Source organism: Capra hircus, chromosome 12 (genome assembly GCF_001704415.2).
Source record: "Capra hircus breed San Clemente chromosome 12, ASM170441v1, whole genome shotgun sequence".
NCBI lineage: Eukaryota > Metazoa > Chordata > Mammalia > Artiodactyla > Bovidae > Capra > Capra hircus.
This window is the reverse complement of record NC_030819.1, coordinates 838,029-863,307: the sequence shown is the minus strand read 5'-3', so window position 1 is coordinate 863,307 and position 25,279 is coordinate 838,029. Positions and strand designations below refer to the sequence as shown.

Genomic DNA, 25,279 nt, shown 5'->3' with positions numbered 1-25,279 from the left:
GCTGCCTTCCTCTTTGGCTCCAGGTGATGTCGGCATGACTCACCTTCACTTTTGGAAGCTATTCCCAAGTGGTTCTGGTACCCAGTCGAGTCACAGGCGCTGGCCTTAGTGCCAGCGAAGTTGCTCAGCCGTGTCCAACTCTTTGTGATCCTGTGGACTGTAGCCTACCAGGCTCCTCCATCCGTGGAATTTTCCAGGCAAGAGTACTGGAGTGGGTTGCCATTTCCTTCTCCAGGGGATCTTCCCGACCCGGGGATCGCACCCAGGCCTCCCGCATTGCAGGCAGACGCTTCACTGTCTGAGCTACCAGGGAAGCCACAAATAATGAGTAGACTCTAGTGCCAGTGAAGTTGTGACCGTTAATTCACCTGACATAACATGCTCAGTGCCTGTATCCCTGTATGCAGGTGCTGAGACCTGGCCCTCATCACACGGACTCTGCGTGGGAGATGTGTGCTCCATGTGCAAGGAGGCTCTCTGGGCACGCACATGGATCGCATCACGTGTTTGTGTGGGAGCTATGGAGAAGCCTGGGGGCAGGGGTGCCAGCAGGTGGTAGGAGCTATGGAGAAGCCTGGGGGCAGGGGTGCCCACAGATGGTGGGAGCCAAGGAGAAGCCTGGGGGCAGAGGGTGGGAGCTATGGAAAAGCCTGGGGGCAGGGGTGCCAGCAGGTGGTGGGAGCTATGGAGAAGCCTGGGGGCAGGGGTGCCAGCATGGGTGGGGAGCTATGGAGAAGCCTGGGGGCAGAAGGTGCCAGCAGGTGGTGGGAGCTATGGAGAAGCCTGGGGGCAGGGGTGCCAGCAGGTGGTGGGAGCTATGGAAAAGCCTGGGGGCAGGGGTGCCAGCAGGGGGTAGGAGCTATGGAGAAGCCTGGGGGCAGGGGTGCCCACAGATGGTGGGAGCCAAGGAGAAGCCTGGGGGCAGAGGGTGGGATCTATGGAGAAGCCTGGGGGCAGGGGTGCCAGCAGGTGGTGGGAGCTATGGAGAAGCCTGGGGGCAGGGGTGTCAGCAGGTGGGTGATGCAGTTTTGCATCTGGTCGGTAGGTAGGTGGACCAGGAAGTGACATCTAAGCAAAGACAATGTATGTGAGCAAAGGTGAGACCTGGATGTCGGGGAGAAGGGAGTTTCAGGCGAGGGGAAGAGCCTCTGCGAAGGCCCTGAGGCTGGAGCCTGGCTGGCAAATTCTGGGAACAGCAGAGTTCACTGTGGGTTGGGGGAGAGTAGTGGCTGGCCAGTGAGGTCAGGGAGGGCATGGAAGAGCTGCCTGCGCAGGCCTGCTCAGCCATCATAAGATCATTGACTTAAAATCCCAGTAGACTTTATTTGCAGTCTTAGGTTTCCAGAAAAACTGAGCAGAGAGCATAGAGGATTTCCGTCCAGCCCTCCCCACTCTCCCCTGCTGTCGACGTCTTGCACCAGCGCGTGTCAGCTGTCGCAGTGGACGACGCGGTGCTGGCACACCGAGTAAAGTCTGCAGTGGACGTGAGGCTTCGCCCTGCGCTGTGCAGTTGGGCGCTTGGGCACCACGCATGTCCGTCATCGCGGGCTCACACGGGATGGTTCACGGCCCTGAGACTCCTCTGCGCTCTGCCTGTCCACCCCACGCCCTCCCCTCGTCCCTGGCAGCTTCTCCTCTGCCGGGGTCACACGGTGTGCAGCCTTTTCGGACTGGCCTCCTCCACCCGGTCGTGTGCATCTAAGTGTCTGATGCGCCTTCCTGCGGCTCGACTGCGCGCTTCTTTTTATGACTGAGCGGTCTCCCATTGTCTGCGTGGACCGCAGTCTGTCTACTCACTCACTACGGAAGGGCATCCTGGTTGCGGCCAGCTTTGGGCAGTTATGGATGAAGCTGCTGTAAACATTGGTATTCAGGTCTTCGCATGGACATGTTTTCCACCCATCTGGGTAAAGCGAATTGACCCCGGAAGCAAGAGTGCCGGACCTTGGGTGGGAGGATGCTCGGCTTTGGAAGGAGCCGTCTTCCGCGATGCCTGTGTGGCTCGTGTTCCTGCCGGGCGGGGATGGGGCTGCCGTCGCCCCAGGCTGGCGAGGACCTCACGGGTGTGCAGGGGCGTCTCGCTGCAGTGTTGATCTGCACTTCCCTGATGACAGCTGACCTGGGGCATCTTTTCATCTGTCAGTTCCGTTGCCATCTGGAGGGAAAGAGCGAATTAGCCAAGATGGCGGTGGTCAGGCTCTCTCTCCCCACGTCCTCACACTCTGGCCCCACGTTTCGTACATACGTGGTTATGTAACAGCCGAGCTCGTTTATAGCACGGTGCGTGCGCGATGACCTATGATGTAAGCACCACCTGAAACGCTCCGTGCAGCTGAGGCGGGTCAGGTCCAGGAGAGAGTCGCGTTGAGCTGAGTTGTGTCGTCGTGGGTGCTGCTGTGTCGGCCAGTAGAGAGGAGAGGATGCCTGCCTCGCCGCTGCCAGTGAAGTGTCTTCTTCCAGCTCCGCCTTGCCTGTCCCGGGCTCAGCGAACAGCGAGGTGCAGTGAGACGCCGTCTTGTGCCCTCTTTGGTGAGGAGACTGTTCGCGCCTTTCGCCCATTGTTTCACAGGCTCGTCTGGTTTCTTGTGGAACATACTTTGTATGTTTTGGGTACAAGCCCTTGGCTGGACGTGTGTTTTGCAGTGAGCTCTTCCTTCCAGTCCGCGCCTCATCATTGTTTCACTGGCTCGTCTGGTTTCTTGTGGAACATACTTTGTATGTTTTGGGTATAAGCCCTTGGCTGGACGTGTGTTTTGCAGTGAGCTCCTCCTTCCAGTCCACGCCTCATCTTTTCCTTCTCTGAAAGTACTCTGGCTTTTACCCTTGCTGAAATGGAGAGCTGCTGACGATTTGAGCCGAGGGGTGAGGTGACTGGCAGATTGTGCGTGTACAGGGACATCCTCCAGCTAGAGTGGTACGGAAGATCCAGAACTCTGGAGTCTGCGTTGGCAGCCTCGTCTTTGACCTAGGAAGGTCTGTTTTTCCAAGTGACCGTTTGAAAACGTGTCTCCCAGCTACACGTCTGACAGCTCCAGCCCTCCATGACTCAGCTGGTGCTCTGCAGATACTCCAGGCTCTTGGCGATAACGATCTTTTATCACCTTTTTATTACTCGCTGTTAATATGAAGTCTCAGCTGGCTTCTTGCACGCGAGAGGCTTTTACGGCAGGAGCGTTTGGGCTGCGGCCGCCCTGTCCCTGGCCTGCCCTCCGGGGAGGGTCTCAGCTGCTATTTATGGAGAGGCGCACTTGCCAGCTGGTGTCTTCAGCTGTTTCCTTTCCCCGTATTCAGGTTTCTTTCCCGGGTGAAGGCTCCGTTTGGCTTCTCAGCCTCTCTGCAAAGTCAGCCAGCACCCTCCGCATGCCTTCAAACCTCCCCCGCGCTAACCTGCGGGTGAAAACAAAGCTTCTGCAAGGTGGTCTCCAGAGTGTCTCGTCTTCTGGCCCAGAGGCTTCAGTGCAGCTTCTCAGGTTGTTTAAAAGTGATAGACGGGGTCTCGAGCCGGGAGGGCTGGTTGAGCAGGAGGCTGGTACTGCTCCGAAGCCCCACTGCTGCCCCTGGTTCACTGTGTGGGGAGAGGCTGGAGGGGGCACAGCGGTAAACCAGGGCCGCGGCAGGCGGCCCGGACCCCTCCCGGACACCTGAGGAGGGGGGGTGGGCAGTGTAGTGGCTGCGGACACGGCACACCTTAACCTGAGGCATCTCGGTCGAGGAAGGAGGCTGCGTTGTCCATGAGGCAGAGAGCGGACCTGTGAGGCATGCCGCCCCCAGCGCCCCGTTCAGGCAGCAGGCAGCTCTGCTCCTGGGGGCCGGCTCCCGTCCCGGGACTCTGTAGCTGCTGCTGCTGCTAAGTCGCTTCAGTCGTGTCCGACTCTGTGCGACGCCATAGACGGCAGCCCACCAGGCTCCCCCGACCCTGGGATTCTCCAGGCGGGAGTGGGTTGCCATTTCCTTCTCCAATGCATGAAAAGTGAAAGTGAAGTCGCTCAGTCGTGTCCGACTCTTAGCGACCCCGTGGACTGTAGCCCACCAGGCTCCTCCGTCCATGGCATTTTCCAGGCAAGAGTACTGGAGTGGGGTGCCATTGCCTTCTCCGGGGACTCTGTAGGGAGAGAGCAAGTTAGGCAAGACGGTGGTGGTCAGGCCCTTTTGGCCCACGTGTTGTGAATGCGTGGTTATGCAGCAGCCGGGATGCCTCACAGCACTGCGCGTGCGTGTCACGATGTACCCGCTTGGCCATGGGCCACGTGTTCTGTAAGCACACGTAAGCTCCACATGGTCCACGTTGTGGCCCGTGCTGCGGCTGTGTCTGCTGGGTCAGCTACAGCATGCCTGCTGCTATGGCTGCGATGCCAGTCAGGGGAGAACGAGCCTGTCTGCAGTTTCTGTGGCTCCTGCAGTTTTCTTCCAGCTTCCCCGCTCGCTCCTCACCTACCCTGGTTCAGTGAACAGTGAGACGGACTCTCAGCCCCAGCTGCTGCATGGACACTGCGGAGGCACCTTCCCCTCGGCTGCCACAGCCTCTGCACGGGCTCTTCCACCCGTGGGCACAGGCACGGGCGTGGCCAGCCGTTCTGAAGTGTGTGCGGTGGGAGAGGAAACCAATAGGAAGGACCAGAAACAGTGCCGAGATGGAGCTGAAGAAAGTCGGCAGTGGCTCTGGTTTCAGTTCAGTTCAGTCTCTCAGTCGTGTCCGACTCTTTTTGACCCCATGGACTGCAGCATGCCAGGCCTCCCTTTACTCAAACTCATGTCCATTGAGTTGGTGATGCCATCCAAGCATCTGATCCTCTGTCGTCCCCTTCTCTTGCCTTCAACTTTTCCCAGCATCAAGGTCTTTGCCAAAGTCAGTTCTTTGCATCAGGTGGCCAAAGTATTGGAGTTTCAGCTTTAGCATCAATCCTTCCAACGAATTTTCAGGGCTGATCTCCTTTAGGATGGTCTGGTTGGATCTCCTTGCAGTCCAAGGGACTCTCAAGAGTCTTCTCCAACACCACAGTTCAAAAGCATCAATTCTTCAGTGCTCAGCTTTCTTTATGGTCCAAAATGCATGTTTCCATTGGGTGGAAAGCAGGAGGGTGAGAGAGGGAGAAAAAGGATGCTAATCCATAGGAACGGGTGAGACTTTAAGACAAATCTGTGAGCACGAGGCCTAGTTTGAGTTGTCTTGTGAACCTGGTGCGCCCTGTTCTGTCTGACGCTTTGTGACCCTGTGGACTAGAACCCACCAGGCTCCTCTGTCCATGGGAGTTCCCAGGCAAGACTACAGGAGCGGCTTGCCATTTCCTTCTCCAGGGGATCTTCCTGATCCAGAGGCTGAACCCACGTCTCTTGCGTCGCCGGCGGCTTCTTCACCACCGCGCCGCCTGGGAAGCCCTTGTGAGCTCGGGCCGCTGTCTCCTGCGCCAGGAAGGAACAAGGTGGTACAGGGGCCTCGCTGTGCGCCTCTCCCACGCTGCGTGTGGGTCACAGCCACACGGGGCAGGCGGCGTGCCGGCTTTCAGATTGCTCTCGTTTGGCAGTAACTGTACACCTGCCTGTCGATCTGACATTCCTGGGAGGCTGAAATGTAACTGTGGTGGAGGAGTTTGGCCCGGGTTATCTGGGGAATGTCTGTGCTCGCATTTTAAAAAATCCATTTTTGGCATTGGTATGCATTTGGGATTGTCGCCACCATTTTTCTCAGGGACTTGAAATGCGCTTTTGGAGTCTGTGGGAAGCGAGCCTCAGGGGCCACCCGAGCTAACTTAGGCTCTGCGGTCTTGCCGGTCCCCACCCGGCACCCCTCATGTTCGGGAAAGCTGCACTTGGTGCATTCGCATTTCTGGCCTCCCGTCGGGCTCGGCCAGCTCCTCAGACGACCGTAGCATCCACCCGGGAGTAGGGCTGGTGCTGAAGAAGGGAAGCAGAGGAAGATGTGCTTTATCAAAAGCTCCGATGGCTCCCCGAAAACGACCTGTGACCCCAGGCTGTGTGCCCTGGGAGCCGTTTACTCTCTGGAACTCGCTGCCAGGTCCCAGGCGCTGCCGCGGCCTCACTGTCCTCCGCGGGACTGGAGGAAGGGCCCCGTGGCCTTCTGCTGGGCTCTGCTGACCTGTTTTCCCTCCCCTCTGCCTCTCTGGGTGCAGAATGAGCGTGTCCCCTGAGCAGGAGACAGCCACGCTCTAGTCAGAGTGAAGCAATGGCTGCTGGCTCGTTACAAGTTGGACGAGCCCTTCAGCGCCCATTTGACTTCTGGGTGGGGACTTTAGGGTTTTAAGCATCGCCTTGCATTTTGGCGGGGCGGGTTGAGATCTGCTTTGTAAGGACCCCAATGCACTGACAGCTGGGCTCTCTGTGGGCTGTTTTTTAATTGGAGGGCTACTTTATTTGTGGAGTACATGAGACTGGAGTGTTCTTCTTTTTAAAAGTGTGTTTATTTAATAATACTTGCATGTGGGACAGAATTGGAAGGGTACAGAGAGGTACAGCGTGACAAGCAGGCCCCCGCGCCTTGGTCCTGTGGCCCCCGCTCCGCTCCCGGGCGGCAGCCCCGTCACCTGCCGTGTGCCTCCACCCCAGGCCACGCACTTCTGAACACCCGCTCACGTTCCTCCCGCTTTTTCCTTTGAACGCAGGGGCTGTGACGTGTCGGGAGGTAAAGCCGCCTCTTTCTGGAAGCAGTGTGGGGGGCCGGTGCACTGGCCTGTGGCAGGTCTGTGGCTGGTCCTTTCCCTGAGTTGTTCTCGTCTTTCGCTGTACCACCAGGAGGCTCACTGTGGTTAGGGTCCCAGAGAAAAACAGATGACGCTAAACAGATGGTTGAAGAGGATTTAACGAAGAGACTATTTACAAAGTGGGGGCGGGGGAAGGCCATGGAGGCGCCCCAGGAAGCCACCCGTCCTGGGGACCAGGGTCCCAGGCAGTGGGGTGTCTCCCAGCTATTAGTTTCCTGTACTCTCCACCTTAGCTGAAACCCATGCAATTCCTTGCTGGGAGGACGGCCTGTTCTTCCTGGTGGCAGTTTTGGAAACTAAGACTCTGGATACCTTTAGAGTTGGCAAGGAGGCGCTGAGGGTGCCTTTATCCTGACTGTGAGTGGAGCTGGCTGTGCTGGCTGTGGGGTGGATGGTGGAAGAAGTTGGGGAGGCGGGAGCCCAGCAGCTGGTGCTGACGTCTGACCTCTGACCTCAATGCTGCCTTGGGATTTAGTTTGTAGCAGGTTCTCAGAACATCAGACACGCCCCTTATCAGATAGGAACTACAAAAGCAGTGTTTCAAAGGGAAATCACAATGCTTTTGGGACTGTACTCTTGCCTGGAGAATCCCATGGACAGAGGAGCCGGGTAGGCTGCAGTCCATGGGGTCGCTGAGGGTCGGACTCGACTGAGCGACTTCACTTTCACTTTTCACTTTCATGCATTGGAAAAGGAAATGGCAACCCACTCCAGTGTTCTCGCCTGGAGAATCCCAGGGACGGGGGAGCCTGGTGGGCTGCCGTCTATGGGGTCGCACAGAGTTGGACACGACTGAAGGGACTTAGCAGCAGCAGCACGCCTCTGCCAGATTCCAGCTTTTGGCAGATAAGCCTGGAGTTTGTCGTGGTGGGAGGTTCGGGAGAGGCCCGTTGGAGAAGGCGCAGGGCAGCTGTTGGAGCGCCTCTCTGGACCCTCGGGAGATGCACTCAAGGGAGCCCGCCTTCGGGTGGCTGCAAATGAAGCTGCTGTGAACATTCTCGAGCGTGGCTTCTGGAGGGCGTGTTTCCGTCCCGCTTGGGTAAACGCCCCGGGGAGGCACTGCTGGGGCTCAGGTGGGTCTGACTCTGAGACACTGCATTTTCCCGAGTGCCCCACTGTCAAGCGTGGGGCTCCGGCTGCTCCCGTCTTCAGTGCGTGAGACCGCCAGCCTTCTCCATCTCACCAGTCTGCCGGGTGGAGAGTGTCCTCTGTGGTTTTGATTGCATTTCTCCCGTGACTAAGGACGCGCCACACTTCTTCATGTGCTCACTCACCATTCATACGGCTTCTTCAGCAAATTATGGAGGGGGGCTTTTAAATATTGCCTTTTGTTTCATCATGGAGAAGGAAATGGCAACCCACTCCAGTATTCTTGCCTGGAGAATTCCATGGACAGAGGAGCCTGTGGGCTACGGTCCATGGGGTCACAAAGAGTCAGACACGACTTGACAACTAAACCACCACCATCACATTTCCAGTTCTAGGTCCTCAGCTTGCACCTGTGCTCAACTCTGATGAGCTGGGAAGCTGCCCGTGCACGGAGACCCTGGCGCTGGCCCAGGTATCCCTTCCCCTTTCACAAAGACGGCCCTCTCCCACTTCACCCTTGTTGTGTCCCCAGGGTGCACGCTACTGGGAGGAGGGCTTCCCGGCTGGGTCACAGAGGGCCCTGGTGCTGGGAGGGGTGTGCCTCTGATGACTGCGGGCTGCAGCTCGGGGTTGTACTTCTTCGCTTTCACAGAAATTGAAGGAGACCCCAATCAAGCTGTTAGCTGATGATATAAAGGTTTTATTTATGACCGATTGTATCAGGACTTTGGCTATGTAACTCAGAAGGTTTCAGAGAATCAAGTTACATCCTAACAAAACTCCATCCATCTCCATGCACTTAATTTATGAACAAGGTCTCTCAGTGTCTGCATAAAGCCCCGTGGAGTAGAACTGGTGGTGGCCCACATCTCTTTCCAGCAGCGCGATCGTCCACGGGTAAATGCTTTCCAGCAGCGCGGTCGTCCACGGGTAAATGCGCCCATGTAGAAACGCCTCCTTCCTAAGAAGACACTATTTCGATGCCAGCATTATGTAGTGTGGTCACCATAGGGTGACTGCTCTGAAAAGCACACATGTCCACTGCACACACACACACACACACACACGCATACTGTGTACTGGACAGTACAGCGCAACACAGGAAAGGAAACCTCCAAAACGGGGTTAACTGAAGACTAAACGCTGAAAAAACATTGCCTTAAGAGATACATTTTCAAATAATAATTTCATTTTGTAATTAATAATTTTTATGAAAAACTGTAATTGTTTCCATCATTTGTGAACTCATAGAGAATTCGTAACAGATCCTTATGGATTAATAGTTTTAAATGTTGAGGCAATTCTCATTATTTGTGGTAACTGCATTCTACAAGGGCACGGACCACTGAATTAGCAACAACTGAACCACTGTTCCTGGAGAAATACAGGGTTAGTTTCCTTTGAGACTGTGGTCATGAGATTTGGTCAGCCAATCAATACCTAGTCTTGTTTGGGGTATGTTTCTGTTTAAAGATGGCTTATTTAACATATATATGTAATATTTACAAATAATTACATGCCATGTATCTTCATAAGAAAACACTATTTCAATGATAGCATTATGTAATGTCACCATAGGGTGACTGTTCTCAAAAGTGTCCACTGCTCACACACACACACACACACACACGCATACTGGACAGTACAGTGTAACACAAGGAAGAAAACCTCCAAAACAGCGTTAACTGAATATTAAACATTTACATCATGAGAAACGCTGGGCTGGAAGAAGCACAAGCTGGAATCAAGATTGCTGGGAGAAATATCAGTAACCTCAGATATGCAGATGACACCACCCTTACGGCAGAAAGTGAAGAGGAACTAAAAAGCCTTTTGATGAAAGTGAAAGTGGAGAGTGAAAAAGTTGGCTTAAAGCTCAACATTCAGAAAAACGAAGATCATAGCATCTGGTCCCATCACTTCATGGGAAACAGATGGGGAAACAGTGGAAACAGTGTCAGATTTTAATTTTGGGGGGCTCCAAAATCACTGCAGATGGTGACTGCAGCCATGAAATTAAAAGACGGTTACTCCTTGGAAGGAAAGTTATGACCAACCTAGACAGCATATTTAAAAGCAGAGACATTACTTTGCCAACAAAGGTCCGTCTAGTCAAGGCTATGTTTTTTCCTGTGGTCATGTGTGGATGTGAGAGTTGGACTGTGAAGAAGGCTGAGCGCCGAAGAATTGATGCTTTTGAACTGTGGTATTGGAAAAGACTCTTGAGAGTCCCTTGGACTGCAAGGAGATCCAACCAGTCCATTCTGAAGGAGATCAGCCCTGGGATTTCTTTGGAGGGAATGATGATAAAGCTGAAACTCCAGTACTTTGGCCACTTCATGTGAAGAGTTGACTCATTGGAAAAGACTCTGATGCTGGGAGGGATTGGGGGCAGGAGGAGAAGGGGATGACAGAGGATGAGATGGCTGGATGGCATCACCAACTTGATGGACGTGAGTTTGAGTGAACTCCAGGAGTTGGTGATGGACAGGGGGGCCTGGCGTGCTGCGATTCATGGGGTTGCAGAGTCGGACACGACTGAGCGACTGCACTGAACTGAAACATTGACAAATGTACAGAAACAGCCTCCCTGCTGACGGAGCTGCGCGACCTGTGGCCGGGCAGCACACAGTGTGGTCAAGCCCCTCAATGTTGGCTGGTCCCTTGGAAACTGGTCCCTTGGAAACTTGTCCCTTGGAAACTTGTCCCTTGGAAACTTGTCCCTTGGAAACTTGTCCCTTGGAAACTTGTCCCTTGGAAACTTGTCCCTTGGAAACTTGTCCCTTGGAAACTTGTCCCTGGCGGCTCAGCTGATAAAGAATCCACCTGCAATGCGGGAGACCTGGGTTCGATCCCTGGGTTGGGAAGATCCCCTGGAGAAGGGAACGGCTACCTACTCCAGTATTCTGGCCTAGAGAATTCCAGGGACTATGGGGTCACAAAAAGTTGGACACAACTTCTTTTTACTTCACTGGAAACTCAGGAAAAGTGGTGAAGCTCCCTGGGCTGGAGAGGAAGATGTCAAGGAGGGTGGCCTGGCAGCCCTGCCCCAGGAGTTTAGCCTTCACAGCTTGGTGATGGTGTCAACAACTTTCTCTCCCAATCTGACTTGAAATAATTGCTTCAGCTTTGTCCACTTGGCTTTTTGCCTCGTATCTTTATGTGTTTTGGCATAAGAGATGAATGCAGTTGAGGCAGGGTGCTTAAATGTGAGGTGGCGTTTGGGCACAGGGTCCCCATTTTCCATGTCATTGAAAATTTCTTCCAAGGCTGAAGGCCATTCTGCCATCTTGGCTGCTGTAAGAGGGATGATTCTTGCAGTCTCAGGCTGACTTGCACTACCGTCCTCATCATCACTGACTTCAACCCTTGTTCTGCCGTCTCATCTGAGCCTTGGTTGGTGGGCTCCGCTGCTGTTTCTCCCCAGATCTCCTCCCTGGTGCCTTCCTCATGTCACGGAAACCCTCTCCACTCATTTGCTGTGCAATATGCTTTGTGTTTTTGACACTGTTTTTCATATTTTCTGCGACAGCTTCAAAACCTTCAAAATTTTTCAGTCTGGCCAAATGTTTCCTCAACAGTTGCTGATGGTAGCCTGTTTGACACTGTCCCAGGCTGTGCTGATACGCAGCAATGTTGCGCATGGTGACTGACTTCCAGTACTGCAGTATGGTGGTCTCCTTGTCGGTGCTAAGAGCCTCGAAAGCCTTGCTTAAAGCTCCCTGGCGTAATGTGCCTTGAAAGCTTTTATCACGCCCTGACTGAGGGCTTGGATGAGAGATGCCATGTTTGGGGGCATGAGGACAACTTCTGTGTCAGGGTGGGCATTTTTGAGCTCTTAACGGCAATGAACTGGGGCATTATCCAAGATTAATAAAACCGTGAAGAAAAGGTTTTTGCCATGGAGATAGGATTCAGCTTCTGGGAAACAGTTGTGGAACCTTCCCAGAAATATTTCAGATGCCATCCATGCTTTTTTGTTCTATCTCCAACGGACTGGCATATGGTTCAAGGTTTTCCCTCTGAATGCTCATGGGTTTTGTGCTCTGTGTACCATGAGGGGTTTTCTCTAAAAGTCACCCTTGGCTACTGCACATAATAGCAAGGTTACCCACTCTTTGAATGATTTAAAGCCAAGAGCTTTGGAGGTCATTTGCATTTCACAGGTTCACTTGCCAGCATTCTTGTAAAATAAGCCCGTTTCATCAGCACTGAAAAGCTGCTCTTCTGTGTAACCCTTTTAATATTTAACACTTGGCAGGTATTTTCTAAACTCTTCTGCTGCCTCCTGGTCTGTAGAACCTGGCTTGCCTGCAAGTCTGACATTTTTCATGTGGCATCACTTTTTGAATTGTGCACGCCAACCCGCACTAGCTCAGAAGGGCTTAGCATTGTCTTGGCCCTGGGTAAGATGAGTGCACATTTCTTTGGCTTTCAGCCTCACAACAATGCTGTCTACTATGCTCTTTTTATTGCTTGTCATCTCATGAATCCACAAATGTAGTTGCTTTTCCATCTTTCCCACAGCTGCATCATGCACTATAAAGGTTACTTTCCAGAGCGGCTTCATGTAATTTCCGAATATCTTCTTTTCCTAGATGTACTGTATTGTTGACTCATTAACGTTGAACTTGGGGCCTGTATCGCTATAATTCAGGCCTGAATGAAGTTTATCTATCACACTTATCTTCTCTGTAAGGCACATCACAACCTTCTTGTGCTTAGGAACACTGGACAGTGCTTTAACAGTACGCTCAGGGACCAGTTAAAATAGTGAAATCACCAAGAAAAAGCAAAAAAAAAAAAAAAAAAAAGTGAAAAACACAGCACCAGTAGACAGCAGAAAGAACATTTGCTTCCATTATGAGCTAATGTAAGATGGCACAGTATGCCCTTGCTCAAATTCAGCTGGGAACGTGTGCATAAGGAAATTCAAATTTCTTGCTGCTTTGCACATTTATAAATGGCTGAGAAAGTGCTGCAAATACGGATTTTGTGGTTACACATAAATTTTATCGAGTAGGCCAATTTGCAAATACGGAATCCATGAATGAGGACTGACTGTGTGAGGGAGTGTGAGGAAGGAATAGATGGGACTAGAAGGAAGCTTTGGTTTTGCTGTTCCATTGGAAAAAACAAATCTGTTCAGTATTTGGAGGGAAACATGTTGGCACTTCTCTAGGAATTTTTAAACTTTAGGGGGGAAGAAAGTCTCATTCCCTCTGCTTAACACCCTGGCTTTCTTTTGTAATTTTAGAAGCCCTGAGCACTTTGACAGGAAGCCACAGTATTCCTGAGAGAGGCCTGATGGAATGTCGAGATTTCACCCTAGGGGACAGAAGGACAAAAATGTCTTGAGCGTCCTGAATGCTCGAATTCCCGATGACACTTCAGCGTAAAAAGCCTTCATGTGTCGTTCAGAACAACAGAAAGCTCTTCTGAGGTCTCAGGCCTCTCCCTTGATTGTTCTGTGTAATTGGTGCTGTTCTTGGTTTCCTTCGTTTCTTGCCGTGGGAGGTTTTTAGCAACTCCTTACACGCGTGGCGGTGGCCTTTACAGCTCTGCCTTGGACCAAGCTCCGAAGGTCTGTCTGCGGGAGCCCTCGCCGCTCCTCTCCCGTGATGGAGGCTGCAGTTGCCGCCTTTCATCTCCAGCAGCCTTCGCGCTGACGAGTAACCGGCTATTTTGGTTAATCACTGATGAAACACACGGTCCAGATTTAGAAGAAAACGTTGCGCTTTAATCCCAACATGCACAATTTACGTTGCTAATTAGTTAAAATCATCTATTAGACTTCTAGCCCCCCTGCCCCCTCGAGCCGGGGGCGGGGAAGAACTGAAGAAAAAACAGGTTCTCGCCAGCCCCTTCGTTGTTGCTCGAAGCGGCGGAGGCCAAGCTTTCCCGGGTCCCCGCTGGGCGGGCGGGCTGCGTCCGCGGGGCCGCGTCGGGGAAAAGCGCCAGCTTTCGGGGACGGAGGAGTCCCCGCGTGGCCTGCGTCAGGTGGGCCGCGTCCGAGGCTGAGGGCCAGCAGCCAGGCGAGGAGGCCGCGCCAGCGAGGCGGAGACCGGAAGGGGTCGCGTGAGGGGGGCTGGCCGGGGCGCGGTCTGAAGACGTCACTTCCGCCGCCGCTCCACTTCCTGGTGAGGGAAGGGGCCTGAGGAGATTGGTGCAGCCGGGAGGAAGGAAAGCGGGTGAGGAGAGGCGGCGGCCGAGCGCGCGGGCGCCGGGGGCGGCCAGGGTCGCGCCGGGCCGCCGGCGCCGCCCGGCCTGGTGGCGTGAGGGGCGGGCGCGCCCGCGGGGGCCGCGGCGGGCTCGCCTCGGGGCGCGCCCGGCCCGCGCGCGGCGCTCAGCGGCTGTGCTCTGTGTTGCAGGTCTACCCGGAGCCCCGGAGCGAGGGCGAGTGCCTGAGCAACATCCGCGAGTTCCTGCGAGGCTGCGGGGCGTCCCTGCGGCTGGAGGTGAGGCCGGCGCGCGGGGGGCGGGCGGGCGGCGCCCGGGGCGAGCGCGGCGTCGGGGCGGCGACGAGCCCCGCGTCTCGCCCCCCGCGAAGGGGCGGGGGCTCAGGGGGCTGCGGTGCAGGTGACGGGCGCCCGTCCGTCAGGGGCGCCTTCGGGCTCCGTGGTACCCGCCTCGGCCGCCTCTCTGCCCTGGGGATGCTCGGAGGACGCGCTTCCAGGCTCGCCAAGCCCAGGCAGGTGTCGGGCCGAGCCCGGAGAAGGGGAGCGGGCCCCTCCTCCTCCTCGACGCGCCCCCGTCTCCCTGGGCTGTAGGTCAGCCGGCTCTCGTTCTCACTGGACGTTTAGGTTAGACGGTGACCTGCGTCTCGGGGAGCCTTCTCGGCGGAGGTGTCGCTCCCACGTTGCTTAGGACTCTGTCTACGCTAAGCTGCGTCTCTCTGAAAATTCCTCTTTCATGTTACGTTCCCATATGTGTGTGTGTTTCCCGCGCCCCCCCCCAAACCCTGGGGTAGTGCTTTAGATCAGAAATGCGGCTGCTTTGTGTCTGTTGGGGTTTAAATCTCGCCTCTTCTGCCTGTGGCTTTAGCACTCTGCTTCTGTTTCCTGATCTGAGGGCTGAGATGGATCCTGCCAGGCTCCTAGGCAGCAGTGAATGAAAGCATCTTCAGAGGAACCGCGGCGGGTTCTCCTCTTCTGTTTCTTGGGAGGTAAATCTGGAAGCCGTCAGATCTGGGGAAGATTCTATGGAAAGCTTATCTGTTGGTACTGTTTTTATCATTAGGTTGATAGTGCTTGATATCTGTGAGGAAATGAGACTCTGAGGCGATTCCAGAGCAGAGACGCGGCAGTTCACAGTGGTAGAGACATTGTTTCAGAAGGGTCCTTTTCTCTGCTGGGTCAGCTTGGTCATTTTTCATCGAAGGTCCCTGTCAGGCTGTGATAATGAATGTTTGTGGCAGTTTTTGCTTTTTCTTGGTTATTGTGGAATTTTATTATCCTTTCCAAACTATTGAGGTGTTTTTTGTCTTTTTTTTTAATCATTAAATTTGAAACTCAGTTTGTACTTAGATATAATGTGACGTTTCAGTGTAAGGTTTTAAGGAAAGAATTGTTTTTAAAAAAGTTGAATTAAAACACACACACAAAAAACCCATCCTTAGTTTTCCAAAGGTTACTGTTGAAATTTTATGTTTTTTATATTTTTGTTGAAAAAAAAAATGTTCATCTTGAAATTTACTGTTTTTTTAACATGAAGAGCTTATTTAAAGATGTTCTGGAAGAGGCATTGTTCACTAACACATCCTAAGCATCTAGAACAGTGCTTGGCATTTTGTAGGCCTTCCATAAATGCTTGTGATTGATTGACCTTGAAGTTGTAGTTGGTATCAGATGTTTCACTTTATGTATAAAAATCAATTTTGACTTATTTTGTGCAAATTTTTAAGAATATCTCTTCTAGTAAAGTTAACATAGAGACAAGTTTAGTTACCATTCTTTCAAGCTCAATGATAAGTCATACTTAGAACTTTCAATTAAATGAGAGGTTATAATAATAATAAAGCAGATCAGAAAGCCCATACACTGTGTAAGCACTTTTGAGAAAGGGACTCTGTGTGGCATGGACTCCAGGTGGGCCTCCAGACTTGTTCTCATCCGTGATGTGATGGACAGGCCTGCTTCCTGAAAGACAGCCTCACACATGCAACACAAGTGTGGCCGTTTCCCGGGGTTTTAAAAGAAAAACGTGGAAGGGAGTGAGCAGAGAAAGGCTTTGTTCTTTTGAAATACCTTGTAGCCCTATGCTTTGTTTTCACAAAATCCTGGAAGATGAGAGATTGGCAGAAAGCTTTTGAAATTACAAATGTGAACTCCCAAAATTGATAGCTTGAATTCTAGATTAGCTTTTTCTTTATGTAAAGTGTCAAGGTGCTTTTTTCCAGAGGTTTAGACTGAATTGTGCTTGTAACAGGCTGCTTATTTTTGGTGTATGTATTTTCTTGTTTACCACCATTATAAATTATCCACAGATTTCTTAAAAGAGGAATGGAACATCATAATCACTTTATCAGTTATTTTCATGTGTACACATCTTAATACAGTGTGGAAATAAAATATTATGCCCCAGTGAGTGGTTCTGATCATGAAAGGAATTTTAATTTTAAAGGACTATTGTACAGTTTGCGTTTATTGTTAAGCTTTGAAAAACAATTTAGGTTTTAGGTTAGAAAACGTTTTGAAATTTGGAAAATGTAAAAACTTATTGGAAAACCATGTTTAGCAAAACAGCCTATGTGACTTTGATCTTTTCATTTTGCTTATGTTTTTTTTTTTTGCTACCCAGTAGGCAATGGCACCCACTCCAGTACTCTTGCCTGGAAAATCCATGGACGGAGGAGCCTGGTAGGCTGCAGTCCATGGGGTCGCTAAGAGTCGGACACGACTGAGCGACTTCACTTTCACTTTTCCCTTGCATGCACTGGAGAAGGAAATGGCAGCCCACTCCAGTGTTCTTGCCTGGAGAGTCCCAGGGACAGGGGATCTTGGTGGGCTGCTGTCTATGGGGTCGCACAGAGTTGGACACGACTGAAGCGACTTAGCAGCAGCAGCAGCAAGCATCTTATTTGACTTTTTTTGTTTCTTTCAACAGTATGGAGTTTGATAAGAATTTAGATTTTTTTTTCTCATGTTTCTAATAGTGTAATAAGGATGTAAAGTCACGCTATTTAGAATTATGTATGCCTTGATAGTGAAAGTTGGAACTTTCCTGGAAAAGTCGAGTTTGCTGATGAAAGGAGCCAGGCACTGTGAGTGTCTCCAGCTCGAGAATGTTGTGCCTGGAAGCCCCCGTTCACCTGGTACACGTGGAAGGACAGAGCTTGTCCTGGTTGTTGTGAGAGTGCTGCGCATGCTGACCAGGTCCTGTGTGTAGTCTTCCCGTCTCCACCTGGCCCGGATTTCGGCTCTCCGCAGCGTGCCGCTTTCTGCTGCTTGTGCTCCTTAAGGACTGGCACGTGCTGCCTTAGTTTACTCCGTAGTCTGTTGAGTTAGCCCAGTCCTCGTCTTACAGGAAGGAGCCAGAGTGTGACGTCAGTCCTCACTATTGGCCCTGGGAGTGCTCACCGCAGGCTGCTGTCGGGCTTGGTAAGGAATACTCCAGAGGGGCTGCAGTGGCAGGTCCTGGGCAGCTGGGCTGGGTGTGAGGGTCCAGGGCTGGCAGGGCTGCGCGGGCCCCGGGGGGACTGGCGGTGGGGCGCTGGGGCGCGGAGCTGGCGTTGGCCCTACGAGAGGCGCTTCTGTGCTGCTGCAGGAGGCCTCCTTTCCTGAGCCTGGCGTCGGCCGGAGGTGTTCCAGGGCCACTTTGTAAAGGGGGCGTTCTGGCTGGAAGCGAGTCTGGAGACTGTGTACCACGGTGCCTGTTTCCCGCTGTGTGAGTGATGGAGCTTTCATTTTCTCCCTGCAGAGAGAAGGGAAAGGCATCAGTAGGGCCCTCCAGGGTTGTCATCCGCTGGGTTGATGGGCTGATGAGGTGGGGAAAGAAAGCGCCTTACGGCTTTCTAAAATTCTCATCTTCCTTGTGTATTTCTGGAGGGCAGATTCTTTATTAAACTTCTTTGTCCTCCTGCTCCGTTCTCGTCTGGATTTTTAGCAAGGTCATGATTGAGATTTTGTCCAAAACTATTTAAAAATAGTTTTGAAAGAACTAAAACACGCTCGTGTGGAAACTTGAAACTTGTTGATGTAGGCTTCAGAATTAATTGAAACAAAGACAAACGTGTACAGTCCTTTCCCTGGGAATGAGATGCGCCACCCAGGTGTTATCACCACCTTTGACCTAGATTCAGATGGGTGGGTAGTTCAGCTGTGCGCTTCGCTTTGCACTGCAGGTGTGTTTGGGGCCATAGTCTGTCGTCTTAGCTAGCCATCTGTTCCCCGACTCTACGGTGAGCTGGAAGTGGTAGGAATGATGTAGTGTTTATTGACTGACCAACCGGATAAACTCTTCAAGTCATTCATGTTTTGGCCAGAACTTGTCTTTTGAAGAAGTTGAGAGACAGTGAGTAATTAAAAGTCATTTGGTGGGTGAAATGCACAGCTGTCCTCTGGCCGTCCTGCAGGTGCTTGTAAGCAGGGACGCTACATCCTCCTCTGACGCTACGGTTCTGTGCAGTTTGTCCCGCACCCTCTGTGTCACGCTGCTGAGCCTGGCCAGCTCTCCTGCCAGGGAGCTGGTTCCTGCTGCACGCAGGCTGCGTCCCACGCGCAGACCTGGGCTTCCCTTCCCCTCAGGTCTCTGGGGGCTCCTGTCAGGATCAGTGCCATTCAATAGAAATAGAATGGGAGCCACACCTGTTATTTTAAATCTTCTAGTAACTATATCTAAAAGAAGGTAAAAGAAACATGGAGTTCATTTGAATAGTCCACTGTCTTTAAACTTATAGTGTGCCCAGAACATTCTTACCTGAAGGTGTAGTTGACGTGAAGATATGGTGGACATTACTTTGTTTTTTCACACTCAGTCTTTAAAATCTGAAGTTTTCTCTCACTGAAAGCGTCTCTCGCTCTGAATCGGCTGCACTGGAAGCGCTCAGCACCTCACGAGGCAGGTGGCACCCACATCGGACCCTTGAAGTCTCCATCATTGAAGAGGCTGGAGACACACGTCAGCTTGAAGTTGAACGTGACTGACATATCAAGTAGAGTGTGTGCCGAGCTGTTCCGCGTGTACTGTTTTGTCGAGTCTTCCCAGGTGCCCTGTGGAGAGGGTGTCGTCCCTACTTTGCAGAGGAGGGGATGACAAGGTCTCAGGTCACAGCCCAGTGTGGGAGCGCCGGGATTTGAACTTGGGTTGTGCCGCTCTACCGTCTGCGTCCTCCTGGGCGCACCACACCTGGACTGGGCCAGCTGAGCCGGAATCGCAGCTTCCACTGTTTTCTGTAGCCGCCTGAAGACCACCACAAACACGGTGGCGTCTGCAGCTTCCTGCTTCTCGGCCCTGCAGGGAGGACTGGGTCCCTCACAGATCCTGATGGCATGGTGGCTGGCTGCGCTCTTGGCAGGAGAGTGGGAGGGCATGGCTGTCCATGGCTGCTGAGGTGGTGGGTGGATTCCAGGTCTTGTAGGGGACCTCGGAGCAGGGGGCCGGTCTGGGGGGATGGAGCGGGGGGGGGATGGTCTGGGGGAGATGGAGCAGGGGGGACGGTCTAGGGGGGATGGTATGGGGGGACAGTCTAGAGGGGATGGAGCAGGGGGGGTGGTCTAGGGGGGACGGTCTAGGGGGGATGGAGCAGGGGGGGTGGTCTAGGGGGGACGGTCTAGGGGGGATGGAGCAGGGGGGACGATCTAGGGGGACGGCCTGGGGGGCTGTGGAGCAGGGGGACGGCTGCTGTTGGGTACTACGTTCTGCGTGCTCGCGAGCAGAGTCCTGACACATTTGGCGGCCTGCTTCTCTGGCCACAGGGATTCTAGCCCCTCAGTGGCCTGTCTTTTGACCTCATTCCCCTCTTTCACTCCTTTTCCCCCCTTTTCCAAGTCCAGTAAAACGGACTTCTTTGAATATCTTCTAGTTGTCACTTTCCTATTTTCATGTAAAAACAAATCAAGAAAATGCCTGTTGATCTTGAGGAAGGGACCCCTCTCCTGACAGGCTTCTCCCCATTGGTCTTGGGGAAGGCAGAGTGCCCCCCTTCTTTGCCCTGAGGTGGTTTGTGTCCCTGTGGAGTTCCTCTGAGTCCTGGGAACTAGCAAGAGGACAGGTTCCCAGGGAATCACTGCAAAGCGAAACAAATCCCGAGGCCTCTCAGACCATATTTAGATGTGAGATCCGCATTCTGTATGTTAAAAAAAAACTAACTTTCTAGCCAGAATATGCATTTCTGAGCTAATTTGACCCAAATTTTGGACCCGATTCCGGTTGATGTGTATTGGGTGTGTTCCCTGGTAGTCGGGAGAGTGCCTGGTCCTCGAGCTGAGGCTGCCGGGTCTCCAGCCCACGACCGCTGGTGTCTCCCCCTGCGAGGCAGGGTGACTGACGCGCGCTCCTGCTCTAGGGAGAGTAGCAGGCAGGCAGGCTGGCATCCGTGGCTGCGGAGCTTCTGTACGGGACTGTGGGTCCAGCGGCCCCTGTGGAGACTCTGCTGTGACTAGTTCCCCCGGGGGTCCTTTAAGTTTTGTGTTTGCTTTTGGCTGTGCTGGGTCCTGTTGCTGTGCACAGGCCCCCCATAGCTGCGGCGAGCGGGGACCGTCTCTCGGTGCAGTGCACAGGCTTCCCGTTGGGGCGTCTCCTTTTGCCGTGGAGCACGGGCTCCAGGCGCGCGAGATGAGTTGCTCTGGGTTGTTTGGGATCTTCCCAGACCAGGGGTTGAAGCTGTGTCCCCTGCATTGGCAGGCAGATTTTTATCCCCTGGACACCAGGGAAGTCCTGGTGTGTGCTTGGCATGAGGGGTTGGTGGCGTTGGGAGTAGTCTGGCCGGGAGAGGGGGCCATGTGTTTCCCCCAAGCCTGCGGGAGAGCCAGGGAGCCTGCCTGGCGGAGGAGGCACAGAGGGAAGCTGCTGCTCTTCACTCTTCCCGGTGCAGGACCGGGCTGGCCCAGCCGCGCTGGGACTTGAGGCGTGTTGAGTGGCAGTGACTGAGTGGACAGGGGGCCTGTGGGATGGCTGGTTTGAGTCCTGTTCCCTGAGGCCTGCAGAGGAAGGCTCTGTGCGTGACGAGTGAAGTGCTTCCCTGTCTGCTGATGTGTGGAGCCGGGGGGCCGGTGAGGGGGAGCAGGAGAGAAGCTCGTGATCAGCCCGCTGCGTTTTGGAAAGTTTACAGTCAGCAGGACAGCCGGGAGACGAGGGTGGGCGCCCTGTGCTTCCACACCGTCCTTGTGCAGACAGTGCCCTGGTGCTCAGCCGCTGAGAGGTGTGTGGACCCGTGGCTCCTCCGCTATTTAACCCTCACGTGGGCTTTCCTGGTAGCTCAGCTGGTAAAGAATCCGCCTGCAGTGCAGGAGACCTGGCTTTGATCCCTGGGTCGGGGGATTCCCTGGAGGAGGGCGTGGCAACCCACTGCAGTACTCCTGCCTGGAGAACCCCATGGACAGAGGAGCCTGGCGGGCTGCAGTCCCTGGGGTCACAGAGGGTCGGACATGACTGAGCGCAGCGCAGCACCCCCGGGGATACTCCAGGCTGTGCCCAGCACGCACGTCTTCAAAATGAGGCCCTCCTGTTGCGCCGCCACGTCGGGCTGGTACCGCCTAGGCGTGCCCAGGCGTTTCCGCTCTTCTGGCGACGCCTTCCCTCCTGCGGTCCCGGGTCTGCAGGGGCCTCTGCGCTGCGTCCACCCAGGGGTCGTGTGCCATTGCTCTCCAGCTTCCCCACCGCTGTCCTTTGTTGACTCCCTTGGTGTTGAGGACTCTGGGTCATTGCCGTGGAGCCCCCACAAGAATTCCCTGAGCCTCCTCTGACGGCTGGTGGCCCCTTGCTCCCTCCTGCGGTGGATTCTTTGTTGCTGTTTTCATCAGTAGCGGCTGCTTTCTGTCATCTCAGTGAAAAGCTGGGAGGGATGGGAGTCAGTGCGTACTTGCAGTTGGCCGTCTTGATGCATTTCTCACAGTTTGGGTTTTGTCATGACTTGATTTGAGTGTTAGCGCAGTGTGCTCCTTGCTCTTTTGGCCCTAAGCGTCCGCGCCTGACCAGCCGTCAGCCTGAGGCCTGAGTAGTTGCCGGGCACCTGCTCAGACCCTCTGTCTGGCGGCTGTGCAGTTGTCCTCCAGACGCGGAGCCCTCGGCGGGCAGACGGGCTGGTGCCGAGCCGCCCTCCTCTGCGGGCGCTGCCCCGCTGACCTGTGTGTGGGTCGGGGGGCCCAGCGACTGATGCGGCTCAGTGCTCTGCTCCCGTCTGGAACCTCTATCAGAAGGCCTTCTGGAGCCTTGGTTTCCCCTTTACGAGGTGAGGTTGGGGTGAAGTCTGCAGCATAGCGCCTGGGGCCGCAGAGGCTGCTCCTGCGCGTCTTCACACCTGGCGGCGTCTGTCTGGAACTGACGGTGCCTACGGGGGCGGAGACGTCACATCCCTTCCATGCGTGGGTCCTGCTGCCTTGCTCCTCAGGACTCTGTGCTCCCTTCTGCCCCAGCCCTTCCTGGAAATGCCTAAAATATTTGGTGTCTCTTTTCTTGAGTAAGTGGTCCCTGTCCTTGTGTTTTAGGTGTCGATACAGTGGAATCCATAGAATTGAATATGATCTAATTGTCATTTAAGGGAGAAGAAACGGGGGCACATAGGGTGAACGTGCTGTGTATCGATAGGATCCATCATCGAACTTTAATTTTATCCCTAGGGTGTAGGAGTAGGTGGAATTAAATGCAGAATCTGCAGAAGCCGAGAAAGAGAACATTCTCTGCTGGATTTCTGCTTTTCATATTTCCCCAGCAATATGGACCATTTGCATTAAACTTAAATAGCACAACTTATTTAAGATTCATTTTTTTACTCATCTTGTTCTAAAATCACAAATTCCACTTGACAATGTGATAGGGCAAGATTATATTTTTAAACTTTGAGAGCGACACTCCAGAGCTATGCCAAAAGTAACAATTTCTTGTGTCAAAAATAACTTTCTCCTAAATTCATCAGCGGAGCTGACCTGGCTGGTTGCATTTGGAATGCTGAAGCTGCCTGAGTTGGGACGGAGCTGTGTCGGCCTTCTGCGGTGGGGGTCCTCTCCCTGAGGAGGGTGGAAGGAGGGCTTCTCCGCACTGCCTGGTCTTCTCTCTCTGGCACCCCAGCCGTGGTGGCGTTGTTGAGGTGTGAGTCGTCGCTTTTGCAGTGGTGTGGCCAGGCGGGTCAGCGTCTGCTGTGGCTGTGGCACCTGGTGAGACGGGGCGGGTGTGTGTGTGTGCAGCGCTGGCGGGAGCAGCTCGCTACTGCTGTGTTGCTCCTGGGTCTGGTGGTCAGTCCCGAGGTGACCTTTCCTGCCTGCTCTGAGTCCCAGCTGCGGGCAGGTCTCCAGGAGGTGCTTGCGTGTCGTCACCTGGCCTTGCCCGGCTCTCTGCGCTGCCCTGCCTCTCTGGCCTCTCGGCTGTGACTCTGGCAGGGCCCACAGGTGTGGCCGAGGTGGTGGACTTGCTGGCTGTGGAGGGGGGCTCCTGGTGGCCTCGTGGCCTTGTGAGGAAGGACCTTCCTGATCTTCAGCCCACGTGGAGACAAGCCGAGTCAGGAGATGCCCGAAGCTTCTGATTTTGTGCCCGTGGTCCTTGCCGTTCTTGACTCATTAGTTATGCAAACCAATAATTGTTTTTTTCGTTTACGCCAGTTTTGAGTTGGGTTTCACTTGCTTACCATTGGAAGGTTCCTGACTGACAAGCTCTTTGTTAAATGAAGTATAACATTATGTGAAGTTTGCTTTTTTGTTATTATATGGGAGACTTTCTTGACTCTCGTACCACCTGTGAGCCTGGAAGCTAAGGCAAAGTCGCTCGCCGGTGTTGGGGTGGGGAGAGCCTCTCGGACGGGTGAGCTGGGCGCCCTGCCGTCACCCTGCGGGTGGGGGTGTCCCGGCCGCTGTCAGGAGTGCCAGTGCTCTGCAGGCCCGGTTAGCAGGAGTGGCAGCTGGGTTTGAGGAAAAGAGGGTGGCCCAGGAGGTGGGAGCCCATGGAGGGCCTGGGGCGGGTTTCCCTCAGGGACCCTCCCTCCTGAAGGGGGGCCGTGGCCCTTCCCGAGACGTGGAGGGTCTGGTGACTGGGGCCTGCCCGAGGGAGACAGAGCCACGTGCCCAGCAGGCCGCAGGCTCCTGAGCCACGGCTTGTGGTTGGGCGTCTGGGTGTTGGGGTGACTTGTTAGGTCGACAGTTGCCTTGGGCCCTGTCTCCCTTCATCTCTGGACCCCACCCTCCTTCACAGCTCGCGTGGCCCCTGCAGAGGTGCCAACGCGCAGGGGAGAGGGGGCGTCTCCTGAGAGAGCCCGAGCCCTCTGAGGGCGAGCCCGGGACCTGGGGTCTCTCTGGGAGATTCCCTGAGCAGGTCTGTGGAGCAGCTGTACTCTCTCTTCAGGAGCCAGCTCTACTGGGGGAGACGTGGGTTTATGTCCTGCTCTTACCCAGAGGAGGCTTGCCCACCAGCAGCCCGCAGGACTCCGTGGCTGACCACTCGGCAGGTGTGCCCTGCCCGTTGTGCTGGCTGTGGAGATGGCGTGGGTGTGCTGAGTGGCCTCTTTATCCTGGGGTTCAGGCCGGGGGAGAAGCTCCCGAGTGCCGTGCCCTGCTTATGCTGGAAGGTTCCTGAAGCTTCTGCTGGGACGTGAGGGCAGTGTCCTGTTCAGAGTGGCTGCTTGGGCTGGCTCTTGTTGGCCAGCGGCGGGACGGCGGGTGGGGGTGCCCACCCTGCGCCTGGGGAGGGGCCGAGCGGAGGCTGGGAGACTGCAGTCAGACGGGAGCCGGAGGGCGGCGTGGTCATCCTCTGGCCGGGGGCCTCAGAGCTCCTGCTCTGGTGGGCGGGCCACCCTGACCGCATCGCCCCGCTGTGGGTGCTGGTGGCGGCTGGTGTGTGGCGCCTCATCTCTTTGTGTCCGGTGTTAGTTCAGGGACCAAGCCTGATACCACGTGTGATGCTAAGTGTAAGGAAAGAGCGTGTCAGAGGGTGGTGTAGGGAGCGAGCGTGACGGCTGGGAGGTCGAGTTCGGCTCAGGCGCGTGACGGTCCGGCTTAGCCCTCCCCTGCAGTGTCCAGTGCGCTCGGCGGCTCCGGGCGCTGGGTGCTCGAGAACCTGCCTTCTCTGCTGCACAGGTGGGGCTGGGCGGGTGGACTTCTGTCTGGGAGCCTCGGTGCCCTGATGGACTGAGGTGACCACTGGCAGAGGGTCCACGGGCGGGCAGGCTTGTCTCCGAAGCGTGAGTGCCCCGGGGTAACTGTGTGCACTGTTATTCCCACTTTCTCTGAACCCTAAGATTTTTTTCTTCTGTTGAATACATTCCTGTTTCAGGAAGTAATTGGTTATCTTTCTCTAGAGAAGCCCTTTAGTCAAAACATCTGTTGACTCAG

At 54.2% G+C, this 25,279-nt stretch overlaps 1 protein-coding gene across 7 annotated transcripts in view; it reads left to right on the top strand.

Moving 5' to 3' along the window:
• The window catches only part of ARHGEF7 (Rho guanine nucleotide exchange factor 7), a 101,493-nt gene that overhangs the window by 15,007 nt on the left and 61,207 nt on the right, over nt 1-25,279 (top strand). For 4 of the 7 annotated variants that reach the window (XM_018056342.1, XM_018056338.1, XM_018056339.1 and 1 more), the window contains exon 2: nt 14,177-14,263. In XM_018056342.1, coding sequence (XP_017911831.1) covers nt 14,177-14,263 — 87 coding nt within the window. Of the gene's footprint in view, nt 1-13,906; nt 13,997-14,176; nt 14,264-17,344; nt 17,405-25,279 lie in introns of those variants that run through there. The other 3 variants (XM_018056348.1, XM_018056349.1, XM_018056346.1) reach the window with 3 other exon arrangements.